Source organism: Dermacentor andersoni, chromosome 1 (genome assembly GCF_023375885.2).
Source record: "Dermacentor andersoni chromosome 1, qqDerAnde1_hic_scaffold, whole genome shotgun sequence".
Classification (NCBI taxonomy): domain Eukaryota; kingdom Metazoa; phylum Arthropoda; class Arachnida; order Ixodida; family Ixodidae; genus Dermacentor; species Dermacentor andersoni.
This window is the reverse complement of record NC_092814.1, coordinates 243,402,324-243,430,215: the sequence shown is the minus strand read 5'-3', so window position 1 is coordinate 243,430,215 and position 27,892 is coordinate 243,402,324. Positions and strand designations below refer to the sequence as shown.

The 27,892-nt window shown below is 43.3% G+C and overlaps 1 protein-coding gene across 4 annotated transcripts in view; it reads left to right on the top strand.

Moving 5' to 3' along the window:
* Herc4 (HECT and RLD domain containing E3 ubiquitin ligase 4) overlaps positions 1–27,892 on the top strand; it is a 281,533-nt gene that overhangs the window by 15,296 nt on the left and 238,345 nt on the right. For all 4 annotated transcript variants that reach the window (XM_055063579.2, XM_050196063.3, XM_055063577.2 and 1 more), the window contains exons 3-6: positions 7,930–8,088; positions 8,424–8,609; positions 13,758–14,187; positions 24,771–24,894. In XM_055063579.2, the coding sequence (XP_054919554.1) occupies positions 7,938–8,088; positions 8,424–8,609; positions 13,758–14,187; positions 24,771–24,894 (891 nt within the window). In that variant the 5' untranslated portion in view covers positions 7,930–7,937. The remainder of the gene's footprint in view (positions 1–7,929; positions 8,089–8,423; positions 8,610–13,757; positions 14,188–24,770; positions 24,895–27,892) is intronic.

The following is a 27,892-nucleotide window of genomic DNA, read 5'->3' as shown; positions in this document are numbered from 1 at the left end:
ATCCTGCGGGTGGCAGAGACTAAAGGCATGGTTGCCTGATGAGGTCTCTGCCCCCGTAACAAAAGGGGCAGTCTACAGCAGTACAGCAGAGAGCTGGTACAAAAAAGAGAAGCTGCGTTACAAATTACACGCATACATCATATACAATATGGCTGTACTTAAGCACTATGGACAATTTTTTTTTTAAAATCACATTGAAGATTCGCTCATATCACAAAAACATGTAAAAGGAAGTCAACAATTGAAACGGAAATTTACATTTATCATTGTTACTGAACAATTTCAATGGAAAACATAATTGCCTGCAGTTCACGTTTGAACGTTTTTCTGGATAGGCAGAAATCCAAAATAGAAGCACAGTTATTTAACATGTCTATTACCTGATACAGTAAAACCTCATTAAACCGTACCTGCTTAAACAGTAGTTTCGTTTAAAAATAGTAATGTCAAATCCCTGACTCAGCGGCCATTGAACATAATGTGTTTTGTATCCGCTCAAACCGTACCAGCTTATTGCGTACGTATTGGTTAACACGTAGTGTTTCCACTTTTCGTCGTGCAAACACGGCGGTGCGTCGTCTCCATCGGGTGGGCTGGCAGAACAACAAGCCTCAGAAATCGGAACGGCCTCCAAGTGCCCTGTGCGTTCGTGCGTGAAGCCACATCATTTCGGCGGCGTACCAGAGAGCGTTCTGGCGTCGTGCAAGCGAGGACTCGCGTCATGCTGAAGCTCAGATAAAGAAGGTGCTGGATGCTCAGCATAGGAGAAAAATTAGACATCGTTCGTGCTATCGAACATGACACGAGACAGCACTGACACGAGACATGACACGAGACATCGCTGGCATGCGACAGGTATCTGCTGTTGAGTGCGGTGCATGGCATTATGAATGCGAAGAAGTTGCTCGGCAGCGCTGCTGCGACCATGAAGAGATGTCGGCTACGCGTTTCGACCTTTCGCCATCGTTGCCTCTGTTGTTACCAAAGTGTCGGCTAGCAACAGTGATGAGGACGACACGGAAAGCGGCAACACGGACGATTCAGGCCCGACAGTGGCAGAAGCTGGCCCAGCCTCATGAATGCAGTCGTCGAGACGAGAACAGCAGCCCGCAATGAAAAAAGCGTCCCGTGACTTCTGCAGCGCTACCGTGCGCATGCACGGAGAATATGTAATGCCAACGAGGAATCTGCCATGCGAGTGTTTGCCGAGAAGAGGGGGGCTGGCTGAAAAGTGCAGCTTCAGCAAGTTTGAGGTTGCTGTTGTCGCTGCTAGGCCGCCATGGCATCAAACGAAAATAACATTTTTGTCGCGCGAAGTGAATAAATACTGCATGTTTTTCCCCTTTGATCGCACTCTCTCCAAGTTCAGGCTTTGATATGTAAGTGGTCGATCTCATGCTATTTCGGTTAAACAGTACTACCGTTTAGTACGTACTTTTTCCGAGCTCCGGCCAACTACGGTTTAACGAGGTTTCACTGTATTTCAGATCTTGTTTTCCATAATTTGTTCTGACTTTTTTATTTCTGCGTTTGGGGTTACGGATATCATATTTCGCCAAGACAGGTGTGTAAATACTGTGGAGTTTCATTTTATATATTTGCTGTGCCAGTATCCATAAATAGACTTTATTTGCAGGTAAAACAACAAATCTGGGAAAAAGTGATTGTGTCAGGAACAATCTAATAGGGCCGGTGTGGTTAAAAAAAATCCGGAGGACACGTTCTTGCAGCAGTTGTAGCCTATCGTAGTTCCCGTGTGTCGTTGTTCCCCAGACCAGAATGCCATACAAAAGTTTACAATAGAACAGGGAGTAATATAGTGATTGCTTTAGCCAAAGAGGTAGAAGAGGAGCTATTTTTCTAATACGTCCAACAGACTTTGCGAGTTCGGAGAGCAGATGATTGACATGGAGGGGTCCAAGACAACTCTTCACTAAACCATACCCCAAGGAACTTTTGCACACTTGTTCTAAGTTATGTCCTCTCTACTGTAAGTTAATAATTTTTTTATGCTTATTGATTGGCTTAAATATCATGTACTTTGTTTTTACTGCATTCAACTGAAGTTTGTTTTGTTGCAACCATGTGGATAAATCATATACATACAGAGATTGTTTAATGTCATGCAGTATTCTACCTGTAAAGAATAAACTAGTGTCGTCTGCAAACATGGTTATTGTGGGTGTTCTTTGTAGTTTTGTAATGTCATTCACATATAAGAGGAAAAGTAACGGGCCTAATATCGAGCCTTGCGGGACACCTAGTTTAATGTCAAGCTGTTTTGAAGAAGTACAGTCTATTTTAACAAACTGACGCCGAAACGATAAGTAGCTCTTGATAAGGTCCAGTGTGATACCTCAAATTCCATAGCAATCTAATTTTATAGCTAAGATTTCGTGGTCAACGGGAATCAAAAGCTTTGCGCAGATCGAGAAATATTCCTAAGATGAAGAGCTGATCTTCAAAATTTCTGATTATTTGCTGCTTGACGGCAAGAAGAGCGTCCTGAGTTGTCTTATTTTTCTGAAAACCATACTGTGAGGGTGATATTATATACTTGGTTATATATTTTGACAGCCGGTTATTGACAATTCCTAAATTTTTGAAAATGCTAGTAGCACTGAGATTGGCCAGTAATTCGTAATATCATCAGTTCTACCTCCTTTGTGTATTGGAATTACTTTGGCCAGTTTTAGTTTACAGTGTAAGACATGTCACTCATCTATTCGTGACGTGTCTACTACCAGGCTATTTCGTAACCGCCCAGCTATCAGGGCTCCGTTTGTTTGATAGCACTGGCAGAAGAAACAGGTGTCTTAGTCCCAGAGAATGTCCTAATGGCACCCACTCGCCTGCCCCCACCGTGGCAATGGCTGACCATTGAATGTGACATCTCTTTCGTAGAAATATCTATGCAGGCGCCAGAAGCACATATACAATTCCATTTTCGTGAACTTCAGGAGAAGTACTCCTGTACAGAATACTATACAGACCCTTCCAAGTCCCCTAATGGAGTTTCCTACGCAGCTCTGGGACCTTCATTTTCAGTACCCGGGGCACTAAATCCACACACAAGTATCTTTACAGTGGAAGCTTACGCTATACTCTTGGCTATTCAAAACATAAGGCTCACAAACCTTGCTAGGGCTATTGCGTTTACAGATTCATTAAGTGTAGCCAAAGCCCTACTTAGTCCAAGAAAATATAAGAACTCAATTCTTAGTGAGCTGTACAGTCTGTTGTGCTTCCTATATATATGCAATCAAGTGATTGTCATATGCTGGGTACCTGGTCACAAAGGTATAAGAGGCAATGAAGCTGCTGATGAAAGCCCTACGTCAGTAACTTTTAGCGACACAGATGGAAATATCCCCATCCCTGCCACAGACCTAAAGCCTTTTCTGCGCCGTAAATTGAGGAATCATTGGCAAGGCGAGTGGGATACACAAGCAATGAATAAGCTTCACATAATAAAACCAAAACTGGGGAATTGGATAAGTGGTAAAACAATGCGGTACAAGGAAGTACTTTGCTGATTAAGGATAGGCCACACATACAGTACTCACTCTTATCTCTTGACTGGGGGCGATCCTCCAACTTGTAAGTGCAGTAATAGTCTGACAGTGCTCCATATTCTTATTTAGTGCCCTGCAATAGAAACAGAGAGGAAAAAGTATTTCTCTTCTGCATATCGCGAAAATATATCTTTTCGCTCTGTATTCTTTCTTAGCGATGAAACGCTTTTTAATCTGCAAATAGTCTAAGATTTCTTAGCCAAAACCGACACCCTAAAATCGTTTGGGCAGGCAACTTTTAGCACATGACTAATAGCCCTGCATTCAAGGCCTCTCTTGAAACTCTGGTGTCACTGTTATGTTTTATTGCATCATGTTTTAACGAAAGCCCATTTCCATAGCTCACATCACTACCTAGTCAGCGTCATTATTTTAGCACCTATATATTCTTCGCCACTTACAGCGACAGGTTTTAGGCCCTTTTACAGCCATGTCACATCTACCATGAGGAATTCATTGTGCACGCCATCCACAATACATCGTTAGCATTACCACTTGTCATGGTGCTCTTAAGCCAAACCTGGCCCTTTCGCCATAACACACCACATATTATCAACAAATGGATTCTTTCTTGGCTTCTTTTCTCCACTGGAGGTAAGATATTCATATATAAAGAATGAATATAGTTTCTTATAAACAAGTTTGAACCTGTTTAGTACAACTGGCATCAACTGTATATCAAAGTGCTGAACCAAATTGATACATGATGCTATTGCATAAATTTTCACAATTAATAAAATGGTTAGTTTTATGATTTGTCCCGGACCGGGACAAATTTTTCTTCAACTACGATACTTTTCTTTTGTGGAACCCGTATGGGTTTCCTTTGTAGCAATTGCTAAGAATGGGTGGATGTCTATGATTTTTCCTTAATTAATTGCCTGAATTATAAGGGCAGAATAACAGTTCAGAAAAAAAGAAAAGGAATGGGGGAGGCAGCTGTCGAAAGCTTTTTCTCTAGCTTGAAATAAAAGAAACAGCTAACTTCTCAATAGACCATCTATTGGTACATCTTTGCTTCCAGTGTAACATGACACTATATTTAGCAACTCATTTCACTCCCTTCCTATTTTAATATTTGACCCGCCATGAAGGCTTAGTGGCTATGGAGTAGCGCTGATAAGTAAGAGGTTGCAGCTTCGATTACTTGCCAAGGTGGCCACATTTCAATGGGGCTGAAATGCAAGAAAGCTTGTGTACCATGCATTGGGTGCACATTAGGGAAACCCAGGTGGCTAAAATAATTTGGAGGCCGTCGCTACGGCGTGCCTCATAATATCATATCATGGTTATAGCATGTAAAGTGCCAGAATTTAATGTTATTATATATTTTGCCATGGAAAAAGATTGTGTAAACAGGCATTAAGGATTAAGTTTTCTATTAGACAGTTTTAGCAGAGCGTTTGCTTGCGCTCCGCTCCGCACACGTTTCACGCGCACCGGTGGCTGCACCGAATGCATTGATTTCGCTTATCTAACAAGAGCGCCTTCCAGAGATGCCACTGACGTGCTCTCAGCTTGGCGGTAAAACGATTACGAAAGCAACTACATGCTCCCTGACGCACCGCTAAATCAGGTTCCTAGCGGAACGTGGTCAGCGTCCCACGTTCCGCTGCCGCTATGTGTGCTGTGCGCACGCGCATCATCAGCGTTCCCAGTAGTGTTTTGCTGAGCGGCGGCGTGCCAATTGTTGTGATAGGCCGGTCTGAGCGGAGCGGACCGTAAACGCTCTGCTAAAACTCTCTACTGTCTGAAGGACTTGTAACTGGGTTGCTTGCACAGCCTTGGCGCTCCAAGTATCTAGAATAATTAGGTTCTTAATACTCACTAGCCCTTTGACTGCCAGCAGTTTGACAGTTGACCTGTCGAAATGAATGACCTGGACATTAAAGCTCCCTTCACTGAACCCCATCCAAAAGGTTGGTTATACACTCTGATATGTAAAATGCAGTCTAGGTTGAGTTTTACCACAGTCATTCTTCAAGTTGGTTCAACACTAGAGGAGGTGGAAGAAATATAATGTTGCATTGCCATGGTGCCAGGAGGTAGCTTCTATGCCTTCTTCCCTGCCTTGTCCCGCATCGGACATGAGAGACTGCACTATGAGTCTCGCTTCCTTTTCTTTCTTCTTTTTTTGCTGCGTGGTGCACTTCCAGTGGTGGTTTTGCACATTCTGCATTGAATGATTTGTTGATGTCATGTTCCATAATTGGTGTTGTGCAGAACCGTTTATGCGGGTGACCTCGATTCTCTAGTTGGAAGTGGGGCTCCCTCGATGGGAAGGGTGCACAGGCTTTCATTCAAAATTTCAGCTGTTCTTGCGTTGCGCTTTGGTTTGATACTTGGCCGATGCTATCAACAGCTAGTGATCTATGCATTGCACTTGTCTGTTTGCAATACCTAAAATTGGTGAGGATACCTAAAATGAGTGAGGTATCCTTTAAAAGGGAAATAGTGCAAGAAATTAATTTCCAGCTAGAAAATGCTGTTATAAGCATTTTATTTGGAGTTCTGTCACTGTTTGAGATTGTGATAGTACTAAAATCAGTGCTTTAATAATCTAGTCATTCACTAATAGGCTGGTCTCATCGGTGCAACCTCGGTGGGAATGACTGCATATTTAATGTTTATGAAGTGGGAAATGAGTCTAGCACATTGTGTCGGCCATCATTAGGGAAGTGAATATCCAAATACTTGAGTCTAGCACTTGAGTTTAACTTTTTCTTTTTGCGCATTCATATTTCTTAATTCCAGGTCCTTTCATGCTTAAAAATTGAATACATTGAGGTAAGGTGAAAATGGTAAAGGTTATGTAGTGGGAAGTAAGCAGATTGCAGCACATTAGTGAAGGAGTACAAAGAAGGGTGTAAGTATTTGTCTGCTTGTGCACTGTAGATTTCATTGACATAGACAATGAACTAACCCATTTTTTTATGTTGGGGAGCAAACTATGTCCTCTATAAGTGATATGTGCTGTTACACCTATTGAGCTTTTGTGGTAGCTGACCTTTCCTTTTCCATTATGGCTATTCTTACGTATGATTTTGCCCTGGTATGTCTTGGCAGTCCCACTGCTCATTCTGATCTTCATTGAAAGTCCTTTATTAAAGGAGGAGGCACATGTCATCTGTGGGCTTACTAAGGGCATTGCCGGTGTACGCTTAGTTCACTGAATCCTATGATCTTGTCTTGGTCAGCTGACAAGTAATGAGTTGTGGTGAGGCTGTACCTGGTCAGGAGAGCAATTGATCAGTCCCGCTAAATTGCCCTGAGCAGGCCACTCTGGCTTCTATATTTTGTAAGTAAAAGCTGCGTGTTGTAGGCAATGCTTCGTGGTAGTTCGCGCTTTGTAATGCTTGTACGGCCATTCTCCCGGTTTCAAAATCTGTACTTTGCCACTGTGGCAGTGGAGCTCTCCGCATGTCACCATAACTGTCGTAATGTTAGATCATCGCCATTTCATTACAGAGTACGACATATAAACTAAATTTGTGTAAATTATTGATGAAGAGCTCTTTGGAGTGCAAAAGGGGAGACTTTTCGAAAAGAGGGACCGGTGGGGTAAGCTGCTTGAGGTGGGGTTGACTTGGGGTACATAAGGGCATACACATAATGCATGGTGGCCATTGAGGACGCCGTGTCACTTGGAAGGTTGTATGGGTTTGCCCTGTGGGGCAAGAGTAGAAATAGATCGAAGTCATCTGGACACCAGGGCATACTGGTACGTCCCAGGGACAATGTGGCGACAAACGCCGTTGCTGCTTCTGCAGACGGGATGACCAGTCTGTATCTTCTGATCAAGACATTGGTGGTCAAGGCTGAAGGCATCACCAGCAACTCTGAAGTGCTTTTCTGAAACATTTTTCTTGTGTATTGATAGTCATGTACATTTTGTTAAAATTGCACTTGATATTTTAATGTCTAGTGTTCACTGCAGTGGATTTTTCTGTTGGCATGCTTTGACTGGTAGTTTAGGACTGGACTTTTTTTTTCTTGCATGTTGTAATCTTTATGAGAAGCAGCATGTGCATTGAACATGCTCATTTTATGTGCACTTGTCAAGGTTATATTTGCAAAAGTCGTGCTGTAGGGAAAATACTGCATTGAGGGAACAACAAAAATGTCATTCACTTTATTTTTGTTTTTGAGCTGATATTACTTGTAGCTCTTGCTTCGAAACTTGAGGAAGTTTGTTGATGTTCTTTTTTTTTTACCTGTCTTCTATTAGCAAGTGTAAAGAACAGCTTTACTTCATTGCAGCTCTCATCTTGCCTATCTACAACTTTGCTCCAGTTTTCTTTGTTGCTGTTGGCTACATTATTATTGCTTAATGTTCTCTTTTATGTGTGTGCAGTGCCAAGTATGAAGCGATCCCGTTCAGAAGCAGGGACTGGTGTAGGCAGTGGGAGAACCAGTCCATCACTGGGGCTAACACCAGGCTCAGGAGCTCCGATGATGCTGTATTCTTGGGGTCTAGGGCCCAATGGAGAGCTGGGCCTCACACAAGGAAAAGGTGAAGAAAAACCGATGACCATGGTTAGATGGCAGCCCACTTGAAAATGAAAATACCTCATGCCTTTTGGTGCCTGCAATGGCTTGTACAAGTTTCTTTTTTTTTGGGCAGAGTTTACTAAACAGAGGTTTACTGTATGGAACACATTGCAGTGTGGAGAGAAGAAAGGGAATAATGTAGGGTTCTAACTGTGTAGTTACTCATCAAGTAACCAAAACTAGACAACCATGTGCTGTTGGCTTTTAAAAAAATGTTTTGCAAATATTGCTGTTTAAATCTTACAAAATGGTGGTTGCATTTTGTCATGGCCTTCTGAATGATTGTTGGGCCTGCAGATGGGGTGGATACTGAGACGCCAGTGAGCCAGCCGGAGCGAGTGAGGCGTTTTGGCACACGGGCAGTGCGAGAAGTTGCTTGTGGCCACAAGCACACCCTTGTTTTGCTAGCAAGTGGATCTGTCTACAGCTGTGGTGCCAATGACTTCGGTCAACTAGGACAGGATCGCTCTATGCGCAAGCTGGGTAAGGAAACCAGAGGGATCTTTTTTTAAAAGGAAGTGAAAGTAGCAGGAGTTTTGCATAATTATTGGTACTTGGGCATTTCATAACTTTATTCCATTTATGTTTTAGTATCACTTGTAGATAAAAAATCTAGGCTATATTGTATGTGACCCTTTCACTTTAGTCCATTTTCAGCATATACCAGGTGTTTCTATGAAGATTTCAAGCAATATTTAAAAATAGCAATTTTGAAATAAAAGGGTGAATTCTTTGGAGACATACTGCCAGTGGTGGTGGTACCATTACCACGGGGGGGTGATAGGTGATATGGGGTAATTATTCACCAATTAACAAAAGTCCAATAATTAACTTTAAAACTTTTTGTTTCAGTGGGCTCATCTTATGGAGAATTTAAAGGGACCTCTCTGTACAAGCCATATCAACTTTTGGATATTGAAAAATGTGCTTACTCGCGGAACTGTGGCACACCGAATTTCGCCTATCAGACAGTGCGAAACCAAAACTGGGAGGCTGCAGCGAGTGCAGTGCCACTTCTCAAGGTGACATTCTGCTTACGTCACCATGAGAGGTGCAGCTTGTTTTTGTAGAAACACCCTGTATAAATGTTGGCCCCCTTGGCAAAAAAGCTGTGGCAGTTGCTGCATACTATAACTAAGGAACCTTGGGCTGGAAGCACATGAGTTGACAGGAATTGTAAGAGCTTCGCCATGTTACTAACTCCAAACTCTCCATGTTACATACAGCTCAGCTTTCAGCTATGTAGAGATTATGGGAAGAGTTGAATTGTATTTAAAGAATGAAAATCCTGTTTTTCATTGGCCATTAGTATGAAATGTTATGCTGATTTTATAGATCACATTATGCAGTCGTAGCTGTAGAGTGACATATCATTGAATTTGACAGCAAAACAATGCCACACGCATGAACCTCCCCCCTTCTCCTCTCTGATGAGAAACCTTTTCTTCACTTTTTTATTTATTTATTTATTTATTTCAATGCCCAAACGTGTTACGCAAGGGAGTGGTGAAAACAAAAAGTACATGTCATAAGCAATTAGTACATACAGTAATCTTCAGTGGCAGATTTAAATGCAGAGACATTGAGAATGGTGAAGATAGATGTTGGCAGGTAATTCCATTTCTTGGCTGTCTTCGTGATGAGTGAATAAGAATATAAATTAGCATGACAAAAAGGGACGTCAACTAGTACGACATGACAGATACATTGGCTCACTGAGAAATTCATTTTTCAGGCGTGCATTATGAAAAGTCTTCCGGAACATTGATAAAAAGGACATTTTCGTATGCAAAGAGAGGTCGGGAAGCTGCAAAATGAGTTTCAGTGATGATAAACCTGAAAAGCGGGAATAATTTGACAAAATTAAACGCGCACTATGGTTTTGCACCGATTCTAGTTGATTAATAAGAAATTCTTTACTACGATCCCACAAAGCATGGGCATATTCAAGCTTACACCTTACAAGTGTTCTATATAATTTTAATTTGAGAGATGACAATGCCCTTGAAAAGTTGCGGTGTAAGTAACCTAACGTGTGATTAGCATTATTAATAACATAGTTAACATGGTTTTGCCAAGAAGGTTAGCAGCAATATGAACTCAATACTTAAAAGAGCTTACTTCGTCTAACACAGAACCATCAATATTAAAAAGAGCAGGGTTACAAGTGGTTCACTTTCTAAAAATTCTCATTACTTTACCTTTTTTAGCATTCAAATGTATTTGCCATGTGTTGCGCCAGTTTGTGATTATGTTAAGATCAGACTGAAGTGCTGTATGATCAGCATCAGAAGATATTATGCAATAAATTACGCAGTCATCAGCATATAGCCTAATAGATGAACTAATATAAATTAAAAATAGAATAGGTCCGCGGACAGAATCCTGCAGTACACTCGGAAGTAACTGAACATAAAGGGAATCTAAATTGTTAGCTGTAACAAATTGCATTCTGTTAAAAAGAAACTTTTCAATCCATGCAATAATATTGTGATCAATGTTTGATTCGCTTAATTTAAAACATAGTACTGGGGGAGACTGAAGACCAAATGCTTTCTGAAAATTGAGGAATATGAATCGATGAAACACCCGTTCCAAGAGCAGCGAAAAGTTCATTAGTAAAACAAATCGGTTGCATTTCACATGAATCTGATTTACAAAACCCATGCTGTTTAGCCATAAAAAAATGCATTGGACCCGAGGAACTTGGCTAAACTTGAGGAGTATGGACACTAGTTGGTGATATAGGTTTGTACTTAAGAGAGGAATGAGCACCACCAGATTTGAACACTACCACCTTTCCCACCTTCCAGTCGCTGTGTAGCTGGCTAGAAGTGATGGTCTGTGAACAAAGTTCTGTTAATACTGTCATGAACAGTGGCGATGACAAAGACGTAATGGAGCTGAGTCAGAGTCTCTCCTGGCGGACTGAAAGACCTGTAAAAACCTGTTTGCCCTGTGCAGTCGTGACTAGCCAAGTGCTAGCCATTTACTCTTGAGTAAATACTCCCCTTAACACCTTTTTGGTGGAGGTTGTGGGCTCTATTCCTCCCAGCCCTGGATCTTCAAAGCGGACGCCATGTTTCTCCCGCCTCCATGGCCGAAAACGGTACGCCGTCATCGCAGCCCGCGCCCACAGCTCTGGTGACCTTGGTCCTTTCGCATCCCCTCGACCCCGGCACATTTTGTGGAACAATGATATCAACGATAGGCTCCTATTGTATGAGCACGTCAGCGAGCACCACAGGTGGGATGAGACGCTAATGCTCATCAACATCATTTTCTACCTACGGGGCACAGCTCGCGTGGGGTGTAACACGCATGAAGAATTGACAAGTTGGTATGTATGCAAGGAGAAGATGTGCGAATTGTTTGGCCAATTGGTTGTACGACGAATGACAGTCCGGCACGAACTCGCGGCCAGAGCTCGAACATCAACGGAATCGTACGTCGCATATATCCAAGACATGCTAACCTTGTGCCGCACCATTGACAAAGACATGCCAGAGGCGGACAAGGTTGGCCATGTATTGAAAGGCATAGCTGATGTCTTCAACATACTCGTGTAAGCACTGCAGCACGGTTGACTCCATCATAACAGAATGCCGCCGGTTTGAACAAGCAAAAAGCAGGTGCATTACTCACTGCTTTACCAGACTCCCGAACATGGCTGCGACATCCTCATGCGAAGATCCCGTCACGCCTCCTCCGTTACCGACGCCTAACAACCTAACCAGGATTGTTCGCCAGGAGCTCGAAGCCATTGCTCCAGCCACTTATCAGGCACCTGCTCATGACCATTTGGCGACAATATCCCTCATTCAAGCCGTCGTCCATCAAGAGGTTGCGAATATGGGCATTCCACAAGCCACCTGTCACGCACCTCAGCCCATGTCTGCTTCTGGTCCTCACACTGAACATTACAACCGCCCCAATTGTTGCTACTGCCGCTTATGCTCCCTGGTTCACACCCTGCTACAGAAACCCATCTGAGTGGAGGATGCCAGACGACCGAACAATCTGTTTTTCTGGCTGTTGAGCCGGCCACATTTCACGCTACTGCCGCAATCGTCGGTATTACCGACCAAGCTTCCCCGGTGACCGCTGCCAAGATCGTGGCCCGTCTTCTAGCACATCTCTTCTCAACGAGCACCTTCCGGCCCGTGAACATCACAGTTTTTGTCTTCGCCACTGTTTGTGACAATGGAAATATAGATTTCAGTGTTCTTCAAAAATTTAGATTTAATACCATCCCTTCTGCATGAGGAAGACAATTTGAAGTTTTTAAGGAAGTGCAACGAAGCAAAAGAATCTGAGGAGAGGATCTATTGGTGCTTAATTCCTTTAGAATAGTCAGGGAGATATATATTTAACACATGAAAAAATCGCCTGGCAAACATTTCATTTATTACAGAACAACATTGTGAATATGGAACAGGAACAGATTTAGTGCAGAGCAAGTGAATACTGACAACAATATTTTTAAAACTAAAGAAGCTTATTCTGCCTATGATAAAATTGAATGCTAAGTGTACAGCCACACCGGTTTTTATTGAACCACAAAAAACCTGTCCGAGTTCTGATGTCAAGGTATTTAAAACTTTATTTTTGAAATAAACTTACCTTTAAGAGATACACTGATTGGCTTTTAGGTGTACGGTCCAACATAATGAAATCTGTGCTCAGCGACAAGTACAAACGAAGGTCTGCTCATCACGCTAACTGTTGGATAGTTGAAGTACATTTTTTCTTCAAGGGCCCATTGTCCTGGCACATCATAGCTGCCCTGCTGGATATCCAGGCACTGTGCATGCAATTGTGGAACTAAAAGCTCTTGTTTTTCTTTTCTTTCCTTCATCGCACTCTGCGACATCGCACTCTATTATTTCGCTTATTAAATGTTCTACTTCAAAATTTTCCTGTCACATTTCATTCTGTGAGTATAGTAGTACGTTAATGAACTCTATATGGTCAGAAATAATGCAAACTCCTCCAGTGCAGCATCTCTCATAGCCTCTGTGTTTACACAGGATGTCACGCCCTAAAATCAGTTAATCATTTGTTTCATTTCTATCCTGTTTTAGAACTTATTGGTCTGAGACGTTTATCTTGAGATCCTGATCGTTGAATTAGCATAAGGATTGTTCAAATAGCAAAAGGTTTGGGCTACTACTATGTGTTACATCTACAATTAAAAGGACCTGCCGTGGTTGCTTAGTGGATTTGGTGTTGTGTTGCTAAGCACGAGGTCGCGGGATCAAATCCCGGCCATGGCGACTGTATTTCAAAAACACTCAAGTACTTAGATTTAGGTGCACACTAAAGAACCCCAGGTGGTCAAAATTAATCGGGACTCCCCCACTACAGCATGCCTCATAATCAGATTGTGGTTTTAGCACTTAAAACCCCTTGATTTTTAACAATTAAAAGGAGCTTGGTACAAAAAAAAAAAGTTTGAGGTACCCGTATGGGTTTCTTAGCTGTCTGTACACTGACATTCCCTTACTCTATCTATGCCATGACGCATATTGTCCTCTTTTTCTAGATCTTTCTTTTCTAGCAATTCCATCAGGCATAGAGCACTTCTTGAATTTATGTTCAGACATGCCTGTACATGTGTGTCTTGTGCAGAACAAGTGGCTGCCCTTGCAGCACATGAGATCCGAGCAGTAGCCTGTGGGGAAGCACACTCACTGGCCCTTAGTGATGCTGGTCAAGTGTTTTCTTGGGGCTGCAACCGCAATGGTCAACTGGGCTGTGGAACAGAGGAGGAGAGTCGTTTGCGGCCCAAAGTGATCAAGAAGTTGGCCACCTTGCACATTGTGCAGATTGCATGTGGTGCAGTGCACTGCCTTGCCTTGGCTAACAATGGGGAGCTGTTCAGCTGGGGTGGAAATACTTCTGGCCAACTTGGCCTTGGCAGGGACTCGACAGGAAACGAGCGAATGCCACGTCGAGTGACCCACTTGGTAGGTGTGCCTCTTGCCCAAGTGGCCTGTGGGGCCACGCACAGTGTTGGCCTGACGCCGTCAGGTACAGTCTTTGTCTGGGGACGCAACAGGTGAGTCCTTCAATGGTGATAGCTGTTACACAGATAACAAACAGGTCATGTAAAACCTTCCTTCAATTGGTTGGTCCGTCACCATAAAATATTTTGTGGAAAAAGTAATGCATTCGGCTCAGAGTGGGATTTGCTCTTGTGGCCCTTCATTTGTGAGTTAGGTGTTCGAACCACGGCACCATGGCAGTAATGCAGTTGAGCCACATGTAATGAAGCACTTTGATGATCAACTTTGCAAGTACTTTGGGGAGTATTAGAGCCTGTAATTGCAAGTAATGGGATGCCATTGAAAAGCAGTTTCAATGAGATGTGTCACTTTGCCCACTTCTTGCATTCTTTGTGGAGGACTAGAGCTTGGCATTGCAATAACTGGAACACTATGCACTGTGAAACATTGAAAAGGCAGTTTTCATTGCATGTGCAGCCAGACTTCTTTTGCATTTCACCTCGAACACTTGTCAAAGGGAGTTTCAGTGAATTAGCAATTTCTGCACCCTATAATAAATGACAACAGCATAAATGTCCGGTGCTTGGGTCAGGTTCTTGTCAGGTGCTTGTGTAATTGCATTTATCACAAAACTCATTTATTGTGAAGCATGTGTGTAAGTGCATTCTGAGGAAGTGTGAGTTCCCCTTAGCTATCACCATTACATCTGGTTTACTTTCAAAAGTAAAGATCTTTTTCTGTCTCTTTTTGTGTGTGGTCTTTGCTTTCAGCTTTGCTCAGTCCTTGCCTGCTTGGGGTCACTTGAGGCTCACTGTGAAACCTCTTTTGGAGGGAGCCACTGGTTTGGGCCCCCTCTGGCGCCATGTTGTTTTTCTCTTCCACTTGCATTTCTCTTTTACTCATTATTCCTACTATCAAGAAAAAAGAAGAAAAAGAAGTTAATTTCTCCCATTCTTTCTTGGGCTTGTTGGATTCACATGAATATTAGGCAAATGTTAGCATTGCCAGACAATATTGGCCATGTTGCAGAAATACAGTCGAAGCTAGTTCAGTGACGTCATATTTGGGGCCTAAAATTGGGCAGAAAATTTAATTAAATTGAGTTCTTTGTTGTTGTAGCAGTAGAAATAGTAAGCCCTTGTAGTGTAAACTTGCAAGGCTCCTCCCATAGAACTGAATGTATACGCACACTGCTTTGAATGCAGCTATGTGAAACGAAATACCAGGTATATTGCAGTTGTTGAAAAACCCTGCAAAGGAGCTAGGCAACAAGTGCACTTATCAGGGCGCAAGGACATAGGTGTGCGCATGGTGAAAATAATGAAGAAGACATGCAGATTGAGTGACAAAGAGCTTCTGGGGTGCACTTAGAACAGTGATCAAGCACAAAGAATTGTACCCATGTATGGTGCACCTTCTCTTGTTACTTCCCTCATCACTCCCTTGCCTGTAGTATGTGCTTATATTCACCATGAATGCTTCTTGTGCATGAGGACTTGCATTATATAAAATGGGTATCACCTTCACATTTAGCATCAGTGGCGCAAATAGGGAAGTGGTTGGACAGCAGACTGTTCTTATGGGTGTCTAAGTCACCACTGTCCTTTGCAGGGAGAATCCCGGTATCTTCTAGATGTCTCATTTAGGATGTCCTGATGTTTTGTTACACATGGGCTCGTACTAAGAAACTGATGCCTTTGTTTTAATTCAGACATTTGCATCTGTGGTGAATTAAGTTATAAACAGCCTACTCTACAATTTGAAATGTTTTCATATAAGTCTATTAAGGTAGCAGGTTATGAGTGAGCACTTGTAATTAATGTGCATATAAATTCAAGTACTTATTATGTAGTTACAATGTTGAGACTCAGTTTGTGCAGCCATGTAATCTCAAGAAACTAAATTAAATCAGTCCTGCTGGCAGCAGACATCCATTGTTAATGTTGCAGCAAAGTGCATTTAATCTTGAAGTACATTGTTTTTAAGAAAGCAAGCCATGATACTCAACCACTGTGTGAGATTTTTTATTATTTATTAATGTTATTTTCACATTCACATAAAAATGTGCATTGCAGACTGGTTCGCAGTGTACGCCAACCTTCTAATGAGCACACAACGCTTGCGGCTTTGACTAATTTACAAAACGAAAGTGTTGTAGGCATGAAATGAACTTGGTTTGTGTGTAGAAGATGTGACTAGTTAATTGTGCCATAGTGGAAAGCAAGGTGTGATTATTGTTTAATATACTAAGCCAGAAACTATTGCAGCCTAGCTGTAGCAGACATCATGCATGGTTCCCACCTGACTGCTATAGAATGGAATTAGTTACTTTCTTTTTTTTAGCCTAGCTAGAAAGGGGTCAATATCTCGGAATGCAATCCATGAGCATAAACGGAACATTCCCAGTGCAGGCATTAACGTTGGTGCACTGCTGGAAAATGGTACTGTGATCCTTGTCGGTCCTTCTCATGAAGGCCACCACAGTACATGTGCGCTTTGAAAAGGCTTTATTAAAGCAAAACTGCAGTGGAAAGTTACAACTGCTTTGCTAAATTAGAAATCATGCAAGGCCTTCTCTTGTAGCACCTCACTGTAATTGTAAAAACTTTATTAGATAGCAGACCACTAAATTAGACTTCCTTAAATTGAGGTTCATCTGTAGTGCTGCTGAATTTGTAGTCAAAACATTTCGAAATGTGGAATAATTAAAGGGAAGCTGAAGGGTCTGTCGAATTCAATAAGACGCTCATATACGGATGCGGGAACCTTATAAACCATGAAGGTAAAATTTTGGGGGGGATTTCTCACTTAGGAGCGACGCAATCGTCGGTTAAAATTGCGCTGTAGCTCCGCCTCCCGTCGAGCGCCGCGCGCTGCTGCTGACGCTGACGATGCGAGCGGAGACCGGAAACCCGGCTTAGTGACGTCAACACTGGTGTTCCGCTCCTTCGTAGTCTCCGCGACCGTGCCTGACCGGGTTTATTTCTGCGTGCGTGCCATCCTAATCTGCTTCGCTTGACCCTACATACCTTTATTTGTGTGTATATAGGAGTGGTAGTTGACGTGCGCAGCATGAATTGAACTTGTAGGCCGACCATACCGGCGTTCTGCGCAGCCTACGCTTGCACGAACACCAGCGGCCGCGACGATGTTCCGATGTTCCATTAGTTCCTGCAAGACAAGAAGCTTTCAGCTAAGTGGGAGGCTGCTGTGAAGCGAAACAACTTCAAGCACTCGGGAACAAGTGTTGTGCTCTAACCACTTCCGTGACGATTACTACCGGAGTTTATCAATAATGCGTGCTTTGGGTTCTCCTAAAAAAAAAAATTGTTAGCGCGCTGAATGGAAGGTGCATGTTTATCTCCCACCCTTGACGCAGGTTTCATCGCCAAGCGCCGCGAATTTTCTATTCGCACGTGTGTTGTGAAACAGCCTGCATGCAGCTACCATAACGCAGTGCAAGCGTAAAGTTTGCATGTGTTGGAAAGCCTGCTCACGCCAAGACGCTGCACTCCCCCTTCTCTCGCACACATAAGAAACCGACCATCTCACGTAGCCGACGGAATTCGCCGGTTACGAGTAGCGTGCGGATGGCGCGCTGATGAAGGTTCTATACTACACGTGCTACAACAGCCGGTAAACTTTTCCCGCGTTTAAACCGTCTGTGTAGATTGCCGACAGCTTTGGGGCAGCGCACAAATGCTGAAGATCGCATCACCGCTTACGTTCTACAAGGAGGCATGCAGGAACATAACACTACAGTTGTTTGCCCAGAAACGTACTCACTGGAACGCTGAATGCAGCTTAGCAAAAAACATACTCGCCAAAGAACATTTCCAACACAAGGAGATGCTAACACTTCGCCTTCGTTCGCGTGGAAAGCAGTGCTTGCACCAGCATTTTTTGCTTCTTGGAGAGGCCGGCTCTTCGCAATTGGCTCGTACATGTAGTATATACAAGTATGTACGTACGTGTAGTATGTACAAGTATAAACCCCTTACAAGTGATCTCGCACGCGACAGCGACAGGGCTACAAGCGAGGCGATGGCTGTCACGTTCACTCATCGTCTGCAAGCCGAACTCCACGCTAGCGACGGCTTTGAGTGACGACTTCCCGGTATGAGGGCAGCAATATACGCGCCGAAACTAGCGTGACGCATGCTTTATCAATTTAAGTTGATGTATTTTACTGAAGAAGGAGCATAAAATATTTCTGAAGGTCTTGCACTAGGTTCTTATTCTTGCACGTGTAAAATTCAATAGTTTGCTCGTTCCGTGCGACAAACAGCAGTATTTGAGTTATGTACATCCAGTTTCGGCTTCGCATAATTGGCTGGTCGCTCATAGCATTTCCGGGCGACGAGCGACGAGTTCTAGATTTCTAGAAACGAGCGATCGAGCGACAACACCGAGCGATTTGTTCAAGCGACGGCCCGTTTTGTCGCTCGAAGCCGTCGCCCGTCACCGTCGCGCACAAAATCGCTCTCGTAGAGTTTGGACTTAACGCCGAACTCCTCAGAGAAATGCAAGCTCTCGAAAATTTCCATGACCGTCTCAGCAAAACACCACCAAACTACTTTGCACCGTGCTTCGTGTGTAGCGGCAGCAGTCGGTCCGGACGAATACCATTGTTGACGTCACGAGGCGCCCGACCAATCACAGGCGGAAACGAGGCGCGCGAGCTGGGCGTGTCTGCTGCTGCACTTTTCGTCGAAATAAAATATGTTTGCGCTTTCTTTCACTCAATTTCGATGCGATATTCGAATTCAGAGGGTTGAAAACCACGGTGTACTGCTCTTCACTCATTTTTTCTGGAAAACCTTTCAGCTTCCCTTTAAAGAGCTTCCAAGGAATGTATCACCACCAGAAAGGACTTTTTATTAAATTTATGTGCAGGGTTCATCCCGAAGGTAACTTAAAAGCTTTAACTCGAAAAGAATAGCAGTAGCAGCTCCAGTAGCAGTAGTAGTTACATCGCTGAAGCTGCAGGGGTATCAAATCAGCTTAGATATAATAATGTATGTTTATAACAATCAGGTTTTGCTTTTCCCTCATCATTGTAGGTGGATTGCAAAGTTCATGAATGTGCATTCAGCACTTTGCAAATAATGGGCAGAATTGAGCCAACAAAAATGTAGATCACATGGTGCAGTTGATTAACTAATTTCTAGGTGTAATTAGAGTGCAGGACAATGCTGAGGATTCACAAGGCACCATATTATAGGTGCTTAGGCTGCAACCACTTGCTCCTCTGAGCATTGTATAAAACTTTGTGCACACCAACTCATTTAGTTGGTTTGGTTGGTGATATCTGAGGTGATAATTAAATTTGGGTGCATCATTGTCAAAGCTGTGGTAAAAATCCAGCAGTGAAACCTAGGAAATATATGTTACAGGCTCTAAAGCCAAACATTGTACTCAACATGTTATGATCAGTGAGTTCTCACCTGCCGTGGTAGCGTAGAGGCTTAGATGTTGCGCTGCTAACCCCAAGAGCGTGGGATCCAATCCTGGCCTCAGCAGTATCATTTCAATAGGGGTGAAATTTAAAAAATGCTCGTGTATTATGCATTGGGTGCACATGAAAGAACCCCACGTGGTCAAAATTAATCCGGAGTCTTGCCACTACAGTGTGCCTCATAATCAAATCGTGATTTTGGCATGTAAAACCCTAATTTATATATATATTTTTTTATCAATGAGTTCTCAAGCACTTTCTCAGTCAATGACTTCCGACATCATTTTGGCAGTGTATTTAGTTGTGTGTTGTGTATTTCAAAGTTTCTTCACTAACATGCTACATATTTATGTACATACTCACTATGTAGCAGTATATCACTAGTTGTAAATAACTCTACTGCTTTTTGTTTGGTGGAACCAATCGCCCAGTGCTTCTTTTGGCTTGTGTTTTTACTGGGGCTTGTTGCATCTGTATATTGGAATTGGTCCTGCATATCTGTGCAGTCTCGGGTATTATCTGCAGCTGTAAATTGCATCACTGCAGTAATTCAAAAGGATTTAAATTTAAAGCTTGCATATATAATTTGATATAGCCAAAAGCTTTATAAATGGGGACGTTTCAGACTGACAGACTACCTTCCTCATAAAACCTATCCTGATGCTGTATTTTGTAAAAGTCAAATTCATTTTAAATTTTTTTCTTGCCATCTGGCACACCTAGTGGCTGATCCAAGCAATAACACGGGCACAGTGCCATCCAAGCAATGGTGAAGGGCAAAAAGAATTAAAGCTTAAATTGATGGTTGGAAAATGTGGCCCACATTCCATGATAATATTGGCAGAGCTTGTGGTTGATGCTGAGATGGCTAGACACCTTGCATGCTCTTCCAGATCCTGGTGCTTTGGTCATGGTATGCAAGCGCTGCGTTTTCTTGGCATTTATAATGTTTTACATAGTCTGCATAAAAGTTACGGACACCTTGGGTTAGTTTCAGTGCAATCATTTGCTACAAGTACATACTTGTGAACTCTCCTAAAATTTTTGTAATGTGTACGAATTTGGGCTTGTCCTATGATTTAAAGAATTTTGCATCAAGGTTCACAAAAACTTCTGTTTCCAAAAATGTTTCACTCGTTAGTCTCTGACCATACCCTTGAAAGTCTTCTGATGGTGAAAGGACACCAGAGGGTGATATTTAGAGCAAGTTTGCTCAGACAAGTTTCTACAGCAGGCAAAATTGGCAGCAGCAAAATTGCTGAAAAAGTCGATGTGATCAAAAACAATGTCTTGCTTGTGACTTACTGCTGATCCAAGTTTGCAGCTGCTTGTGTGCTGTGTCTAAAGCTAAATAATTGACAATGAAGTTCGTATATGTATGCCACAAAAGGTATGGCTCTGTGCGAACTTTAAAAAATAACGCCCGCCGTGTTGGCTTGGTGGCTATGGCGTTGTGCTGCTTTGCACGAGGTCGCCTAATCAAATCCCAGCCACCGCGGCTGCATTTTGATGGGAGTGAAATGCAAAAATGCCTGCTTACCATGCATTGGGTGCAACATTGTAAAACCCAGGTGGTCAAAATTAATTCGGAGTTCCCCACTGCGGCATGCTTCATAATCGTATTGTGGTTTTGGCACATAACACATAACACGTGTTATTTACCCCCTTCCCCTGTTTGCTAATCATGCCCATGATTTTTTACTAATTTTAATGTTCTCAGGTTGGCAGGTATGCAAATATTAAAATTTGAAATTTCACTCCAAGTTTGCCAGGGGAACAGCAGCTGCTTCCGGGTGTCACTGCAGATAGGCATGCAGCATATTAGTGCTGGCACTGTTCGTTTGTAGTGGGGGGCACTGCAGAAATGAAATTTTTACACGTTTACAGGTGTTAATTTTTTATATTTGTTATGCTTATCTGCCATTCAGTTGCTTGAAAAGAATTGTTTTGTGGATCTGTATTATGAACTTCAAACATTGTGGCATGCTGTAGTAGTAATGAGATTTTATCACAGCTGTTATGATAAGCCCACTTTGGTAACTATAAAGTACGGCAGGTTGGGTCACAGTGGCAGTCTCGCTGTTCTGTGTGATAGCTTTCAGGGCAGATATTTTGCATATGCATTGCTCTCGTACCTTTATGCACTTTGCACCAGATTGGAACATAATATGATGAAAAAGAGGAGCAGGTATGGTGCATTCAGAGTGGCAAGACACTACATGTGTTACTTCCTTGCATAGCCAAAGTGACTTATATCACACTGGACATTTTAATGTAATTCGAATCGAATGGCATTAGCATCGAATGACATTATTCAGTTGCTACATAGCGATATTTAATGTCATTAGAATTGAATAACTTCCACAATCGAATGAGTTCGAGAAACTCATTCGGCTTCGCACTCAAAGTGAATGTATACTCTATCCCAGAGACAAGGCAAAATATGACACTGTACATTCGCAACTTCAGAAGCATTCATGTAAAGAGGTAATTAATATGGCATGGTTTAAAGCTTCTGTCATTTTAACTAGAGAAAAGCTGTACGGCAGGCTGTCACAAAGTGTTTTTGCTCTCCACCTCAGTGGCATCTGGTGGTCGTTGCTTTACTAGCCATCCATAATGTAAACGATTGGGCGCCTATATGCACGTGTTTCCAGCTTCGCGAATGGCATCTGCATCCATTTGACGAACGAGCCTCTTTCTCTGATTAATATGCTTTGCTTGCAATACAAAACACACATCAACTGCTTCACCTACTACAACTGAGCGTTGTCGTTCAGCGCTGTCATGCCAGTCATATAGCTTGTTTTCAGTTAACTGGCTATGACCAGAAACTCTCTAAGCCTTGTTTTAGCTCGTAGTAGCCAGACATCTTGGAATTAGAAGTTTTATATGCATGTTATTTCAGTGAAGCGATGTCCTGTGTTTATATTAAAATAAATAGATTTTCTTTTCAGACATTCTACACATAGAGTGATACCTCGTTAAACCGTAGTTGGCCGGAGCTCGGAAAAAGTACGTACTAAATGGTAGTACTGCTTAACCAAAATACCACGAGATCACCCACTTACCTGTCAAAAACGGAACTCAGAGAAAGTGCGATGAAAGGGGAAAAAACATGCAGGGTTTATTCACTTCGCGAGACGAAAGTGTTATTTTCATTTGATGCCGCGGCGGCCTAGCAGTGACGACAGCAGCCTCAAACTTACTGAAGCTGCGAGCCAGCTTTTCAGCAGCCCCCTTTTCTCGGCAAACACTCGTATGGCAGATTCCTCATTGGCGTTCTCCGTGCACACGCGCGGTAGCGCTGCAGAAGTTGCGGGGCGCCTTTTTATGCGAAGCATACTAGCCGCACAACCACGCTCTTCCTTGCTGCGCCGCGCACGGCCGCGTAGCTACCATATGACGTCATAACAGCTGCAAAAGCGGAGGCTCAACTCGTGCGCTCGCTTGCGGCCGCGTAGCTACATAGCCGGGTCTCAGCTTGTGCGCTCGCCTGCGGTCGCACAGATGGTACTGCGGCCTAACTCCCGCTCCTCCCGCTAGGGCACTGACGTCACAACAGCTGCAAGCCGGGCTCAACTCTTGCAAGATGGGCTGGGTGGGAATCGAACCAGGGTCTCCGGAGTGTGAGACGGAGACGCTACCACTGAGCCACGAGTACGATGCTTCAAAGTGGTACAAAAGCGCCTCTAGTGAATGCGGTGTTGCCTTAGAAACGAGCTGTTTCTAAGGCTCAGGCGTGCGCCGCTTGCTCAGGCGCACATTTCGTTGCCGCGCCGAACGCTGCGTTGCTCGACGCTCACCGCGTCCAATGCGGGGCGCGTAGTCGCTGCGCCGTAGCCCATTGTCTTACACCCCTTGGCGGGTCGACGGGAACGCTGTCGCGTTCCACTCTTGAAGGCGAAGCAGAGTAACGCATAAGTTGTTTCTTCGTCTAGCCGAACCAAATATAGCCAAGCAACAGCAGTTCACCAGGCTAAACAGTGGTTCAACAACTAAATTAAAGGCTAGTATGCTTCGCATCCTGGGCTTAACCTTAGCTAAGCCACAGCCATTTTTTTTATTGAGGGGTACTGTTCTAGTCGCGACGATTGCATTCAGGAGGCTGACGTAACGTGTAGCTTCTACCCTTGTCAGGCCTGAATCGCCCGTGCTGTTGCTTTCCATGTCGTCCTCATCACTGTTGCTAGTCGACGCTTCGGCAACAACAGAGGCAACGATGGTGAAAAGTCGAACCTTGTAGCTGACATCTTTTCGCGGTCGCAGCAGCGCTGCCGAGCAACGGCTTTGCATTCCAAATGCCACACACCGTAGTCGACAGCAGATCCCTGTCGCGTGCCAGCGCCGACTTCATGTCACGTTTAATAGCATGAACGATATCTAATTTTCCTTCTATGCTGAGCACCCAGTGTCTTTTTATTCGAGCTTCGGCATGACGCGAGTCCTTGGTTGCACTACGCCACAACGCTCTCTGGCACAGTGCCGAAGTGATCTTGATGTGGCTTCACGCGCAAACGTGCAGGGCGCTTGGAGGCTGTTGTTCCGATCTCTGAGGCTTGTTGTTCTGCCGGGCCGCCCGATGGAGACAACGCACCGCCATGTTTGCGCGATGAAAAGTGGAAACACTACGTTTTAACCGATACATACGCACTGAGCTGGTACGGTTTATGCGGATACAATATACATTATGTTAAATGGCCGCTGAGTCGGGGATTTGACTTTACTACTTTTTAAACTAAACTACTGCTTAAGCGGGTACAGTTTAACAAGGTTTTACTGTACTTTGTTCTACTTTTCTCACCAATTTTTTTTTGCAATGATCGCCATTGATATCATGACCAAATGACATTAATTTTTCCTGTGTAGCACCACCACGGGTCAAATGGCATTCGTTGTACCTAATGTCATTGAAATATAATGACATTAAAATGTCTACTGTGACAGGGGTATTAATGCCTTACCATTTGATATCTCTGATGGCAGTTTCTGCACTTCCAGTCTCACTTTGAACCCTATGACGTCGATGCAGACACACCTCATGCCGTGTGTACAGAAGCTAGTCCTGTTATATTAAATGCTGAGAAGTAGACCAAATCGTGACAGTGCATCTTTTGTATGTGTCCAGCCTGTGTTCATCTACTTTCGAAAGCAATGTTCAATGGGTTACATTGGCAGCTGCGGCCAGCTAGGTTTGAGCGACCAGAGGGATCGGGTGCACCCAACCGTGCTCAAGCCTCTCCGCTCCCAAAGAATCAAGCACATTTGTTGTGGAGAGAACCACACCGCCGCCCTCACTGCGGTAAGCATGCGCTGACTTGCCAGCTCACAATGCCAAGAAATTAGTCATAGTTTTCAAGTTCTTTCTGTTCTTTCCATAAGTTGTGAAAACTGACCTGTGCAGCATCATAAAATTGCTGTTGCCAGGATTGGTGGCGCTATGCACCTTAGTGTTGGGTGTTTTTAGTGCTGAAATCTGTAGTTCCTTCTCTTGCTCTTGTATGTTCTATAGCTCCCGTGCTCATAACTTTTATGCTGTTTATCACTTGTACTTTTAATTACTTGGCTGACATAACTCCACATTTTGTGAACATGTGTCACATATTGTCTGCGTAAACAGGTGCCATTCATACAGTGTGTACGAGGTATTTGAGAACACAGCTCTGGATCACAGTAGATATTATATTCTCATTCTGTCTGTCTTGGCATTTGACTTCATCTTCATAAACCTTTCTGTCACCTGCCAGCACATTTACTCCAGGGTAGCAGCTTACTCTCTGACAGAGGAGATGAAAATGCTTGCAGACCTTTTCACCTTAGACACCTTGGAGTATTCCCCTTTCTTGAATTTGTTGAAATCCGTTTTCGGCCTGAAAAATAGCTCACAGGTTCAATTAGTGAGCTGTCATCTGTGACAAAGAGAAAGTAGTGCCCGTGGTCAGGCACCACTCAGAGAGTTGAGTTTGTACAGCAGATAGAGAACCATCATGAGTGAAATTCTTGGAAACTTGTTCTAGCCATTGCCAAGTAGCTTTAGGCTGTAGAATCAACATGTGGGCTTTCTCTGCACAAGGACTTGCACATCAGTCATACGTGATGGATTTGATTCCTCCCATATGGCCTGCATGACCCGACAGTGGTTGGTTTTGCACTTCTGTGGTGATATCAACCTCAATGCGGGATTCTAATTTCCAGTGCTTGAACCTGCTATACTGCCATGTATGAGAGGAGGGGGAGCATCGCTGAGAGAGAGAGACTAACACACAGGGACACAATAAAAACTCGCCAAAGGCTACTATTGTGGAAAGAGTGGCCAACATTAACAGGTACCATCTGAACAAAGCATAGTCATTTTTGAAGCTGAATTAAGTCAGGTATTGTGGGTAAAAATGGTTTTATTGATCAGACTTTGAAAACAGCAGTAAAATAGACAATGTAAAAAATTTTGAGCAGCTATAGTTAATCATGTTTGAAATGTTTTTGTTATTCCTGAAGTAATCACTGCATTCTCAAATACCTCGTGTACCCAGTATGAGATGAGAAGAGACATGACTTTAGGCAATGTGTATTTGGTTATGTTTTACATCTATAGTATGCCTTTTCATATATAAATGCAATTAAGTACTTTAGTGCAGCTTTTATTCTTAACTTTGTTTTTGCTATCTTTATGTGCATTGTGGGGTACTACTTTAACTCTTTGCTTTGTGGTGCAGCTACTCATTTAACTGTAGTTTCAATTTATAGGCTCTGCTATGTCTTTTTATAGTGATGGCTCTTAAATGAGCGCCGTGACATCCTTTTAAAAGCTGTGGAAAAAATGTCTGGTGTAAAAGGGCATCACTTCACAAATATTTACAGTTGTGCCTAAATACAGTTATTTATAACGAATTATCAGATATAGCGAAGTAAATGTAAAATTTGGCTGGTCATCATTATTTCAATGGAGTGTTCTGCTATAAAGAACCCTAAATAACAAACCCAAAAATGCAGGATCTGGCATGGTATTGGTTGTAGAGAAGGAAATTGTTTGCACCTGCCTGATATTACTTTAACAAAGAAGTCCCAGTTTCGCCCAAAAGGCGAAGCATTGATTGCGATAGCAAATTATTAAGCAGCTATACGAAGTAAGATTGTTATTTATCGGCTGTATAAACTGCAGTAAACATTTGCATACTAAATTAACAAGCATGGCATAAAGTGCGCACAGGCAAATATGAACAGATTCCATTTAATGACTGCTAACAATTGATCACTGTCAGAACGCTGGCGTGAAGACAGGCAGCAGCGGCGAGCGAATGCATTGTGCTGCCTCTAGCTTCAGTGCGTCTCCAAAACTTGAGATTGTGCAACCTGCAACACTAGGCACGTGGGAACACAGTGCATATCAAGGCACCAGCCATCGTGGCTCACATAGTCTTTGTACCCCCAGCAGAAATCCTCCAAGATAGGGTGTGTATGGCTACACCATGCACACAACACTGGTCGAGTGGGAAGATGGTGTGCATCAAGCCACCATCCTTCTCGGCTCACCCTCTCATGCTTTCCCTCGCACCTATAGTATACAGTGCCGTGGGGCATGATAGGATCTTATTGCACTTGGAATTTCTATGGAATGTCACAGCAACGGCGAAAATTTGCCTGGAGTGTCCCTATAATTGCTATCGCAATAAAGTCTTGCACACAGTTGTCGACCTAATTTTCAGCTGCTTGATTTCTTCCTATCTGCACGATTCAAACATTTCTGCAGCACCACCGTCTGTCCTTGGAACCACAGAGAAACTGAAATTTAGGACATCACCCATAGTGTCGCTCAATTTTTCCAACATGACCCGTGCGCGTGATGCCGCAAACATGGCGGCCACGAAGAAAAGATTTACACCACGTTGACTTGGCACCAAATCGCAAATTTGGTTGCCGACTTCCGATGAAGTGGCACTGGTTAGGTGTAGCAGCCTAGACAAGCATGCAAGTACACTTGTGACACATTTGCCAATGGCTGCCAGAGTGGCTGGTGACAAGCCATCATGGGAAGCCACCATCACTATGTCTGTACCAGCAGACCTCATTAGTCATAAAGCGGGAAATCACATGCATGAGATAGACGGGCAGCCATAGTAGTTATGGAGTTTGAGTCCAAGTGCAGCCCTAGTTCTCAGAGTCTGAAAGATCTGTTGGTGACAGTATTCAGTAAGGACAACTTGAAATCTTGAAATCAACTTGAAAACTGTGATTAGACCACAGCCGGCAAACCAGCTTGCTGGTCCTGTCTGATCACACTGATTACACGGTTGCATATTAAC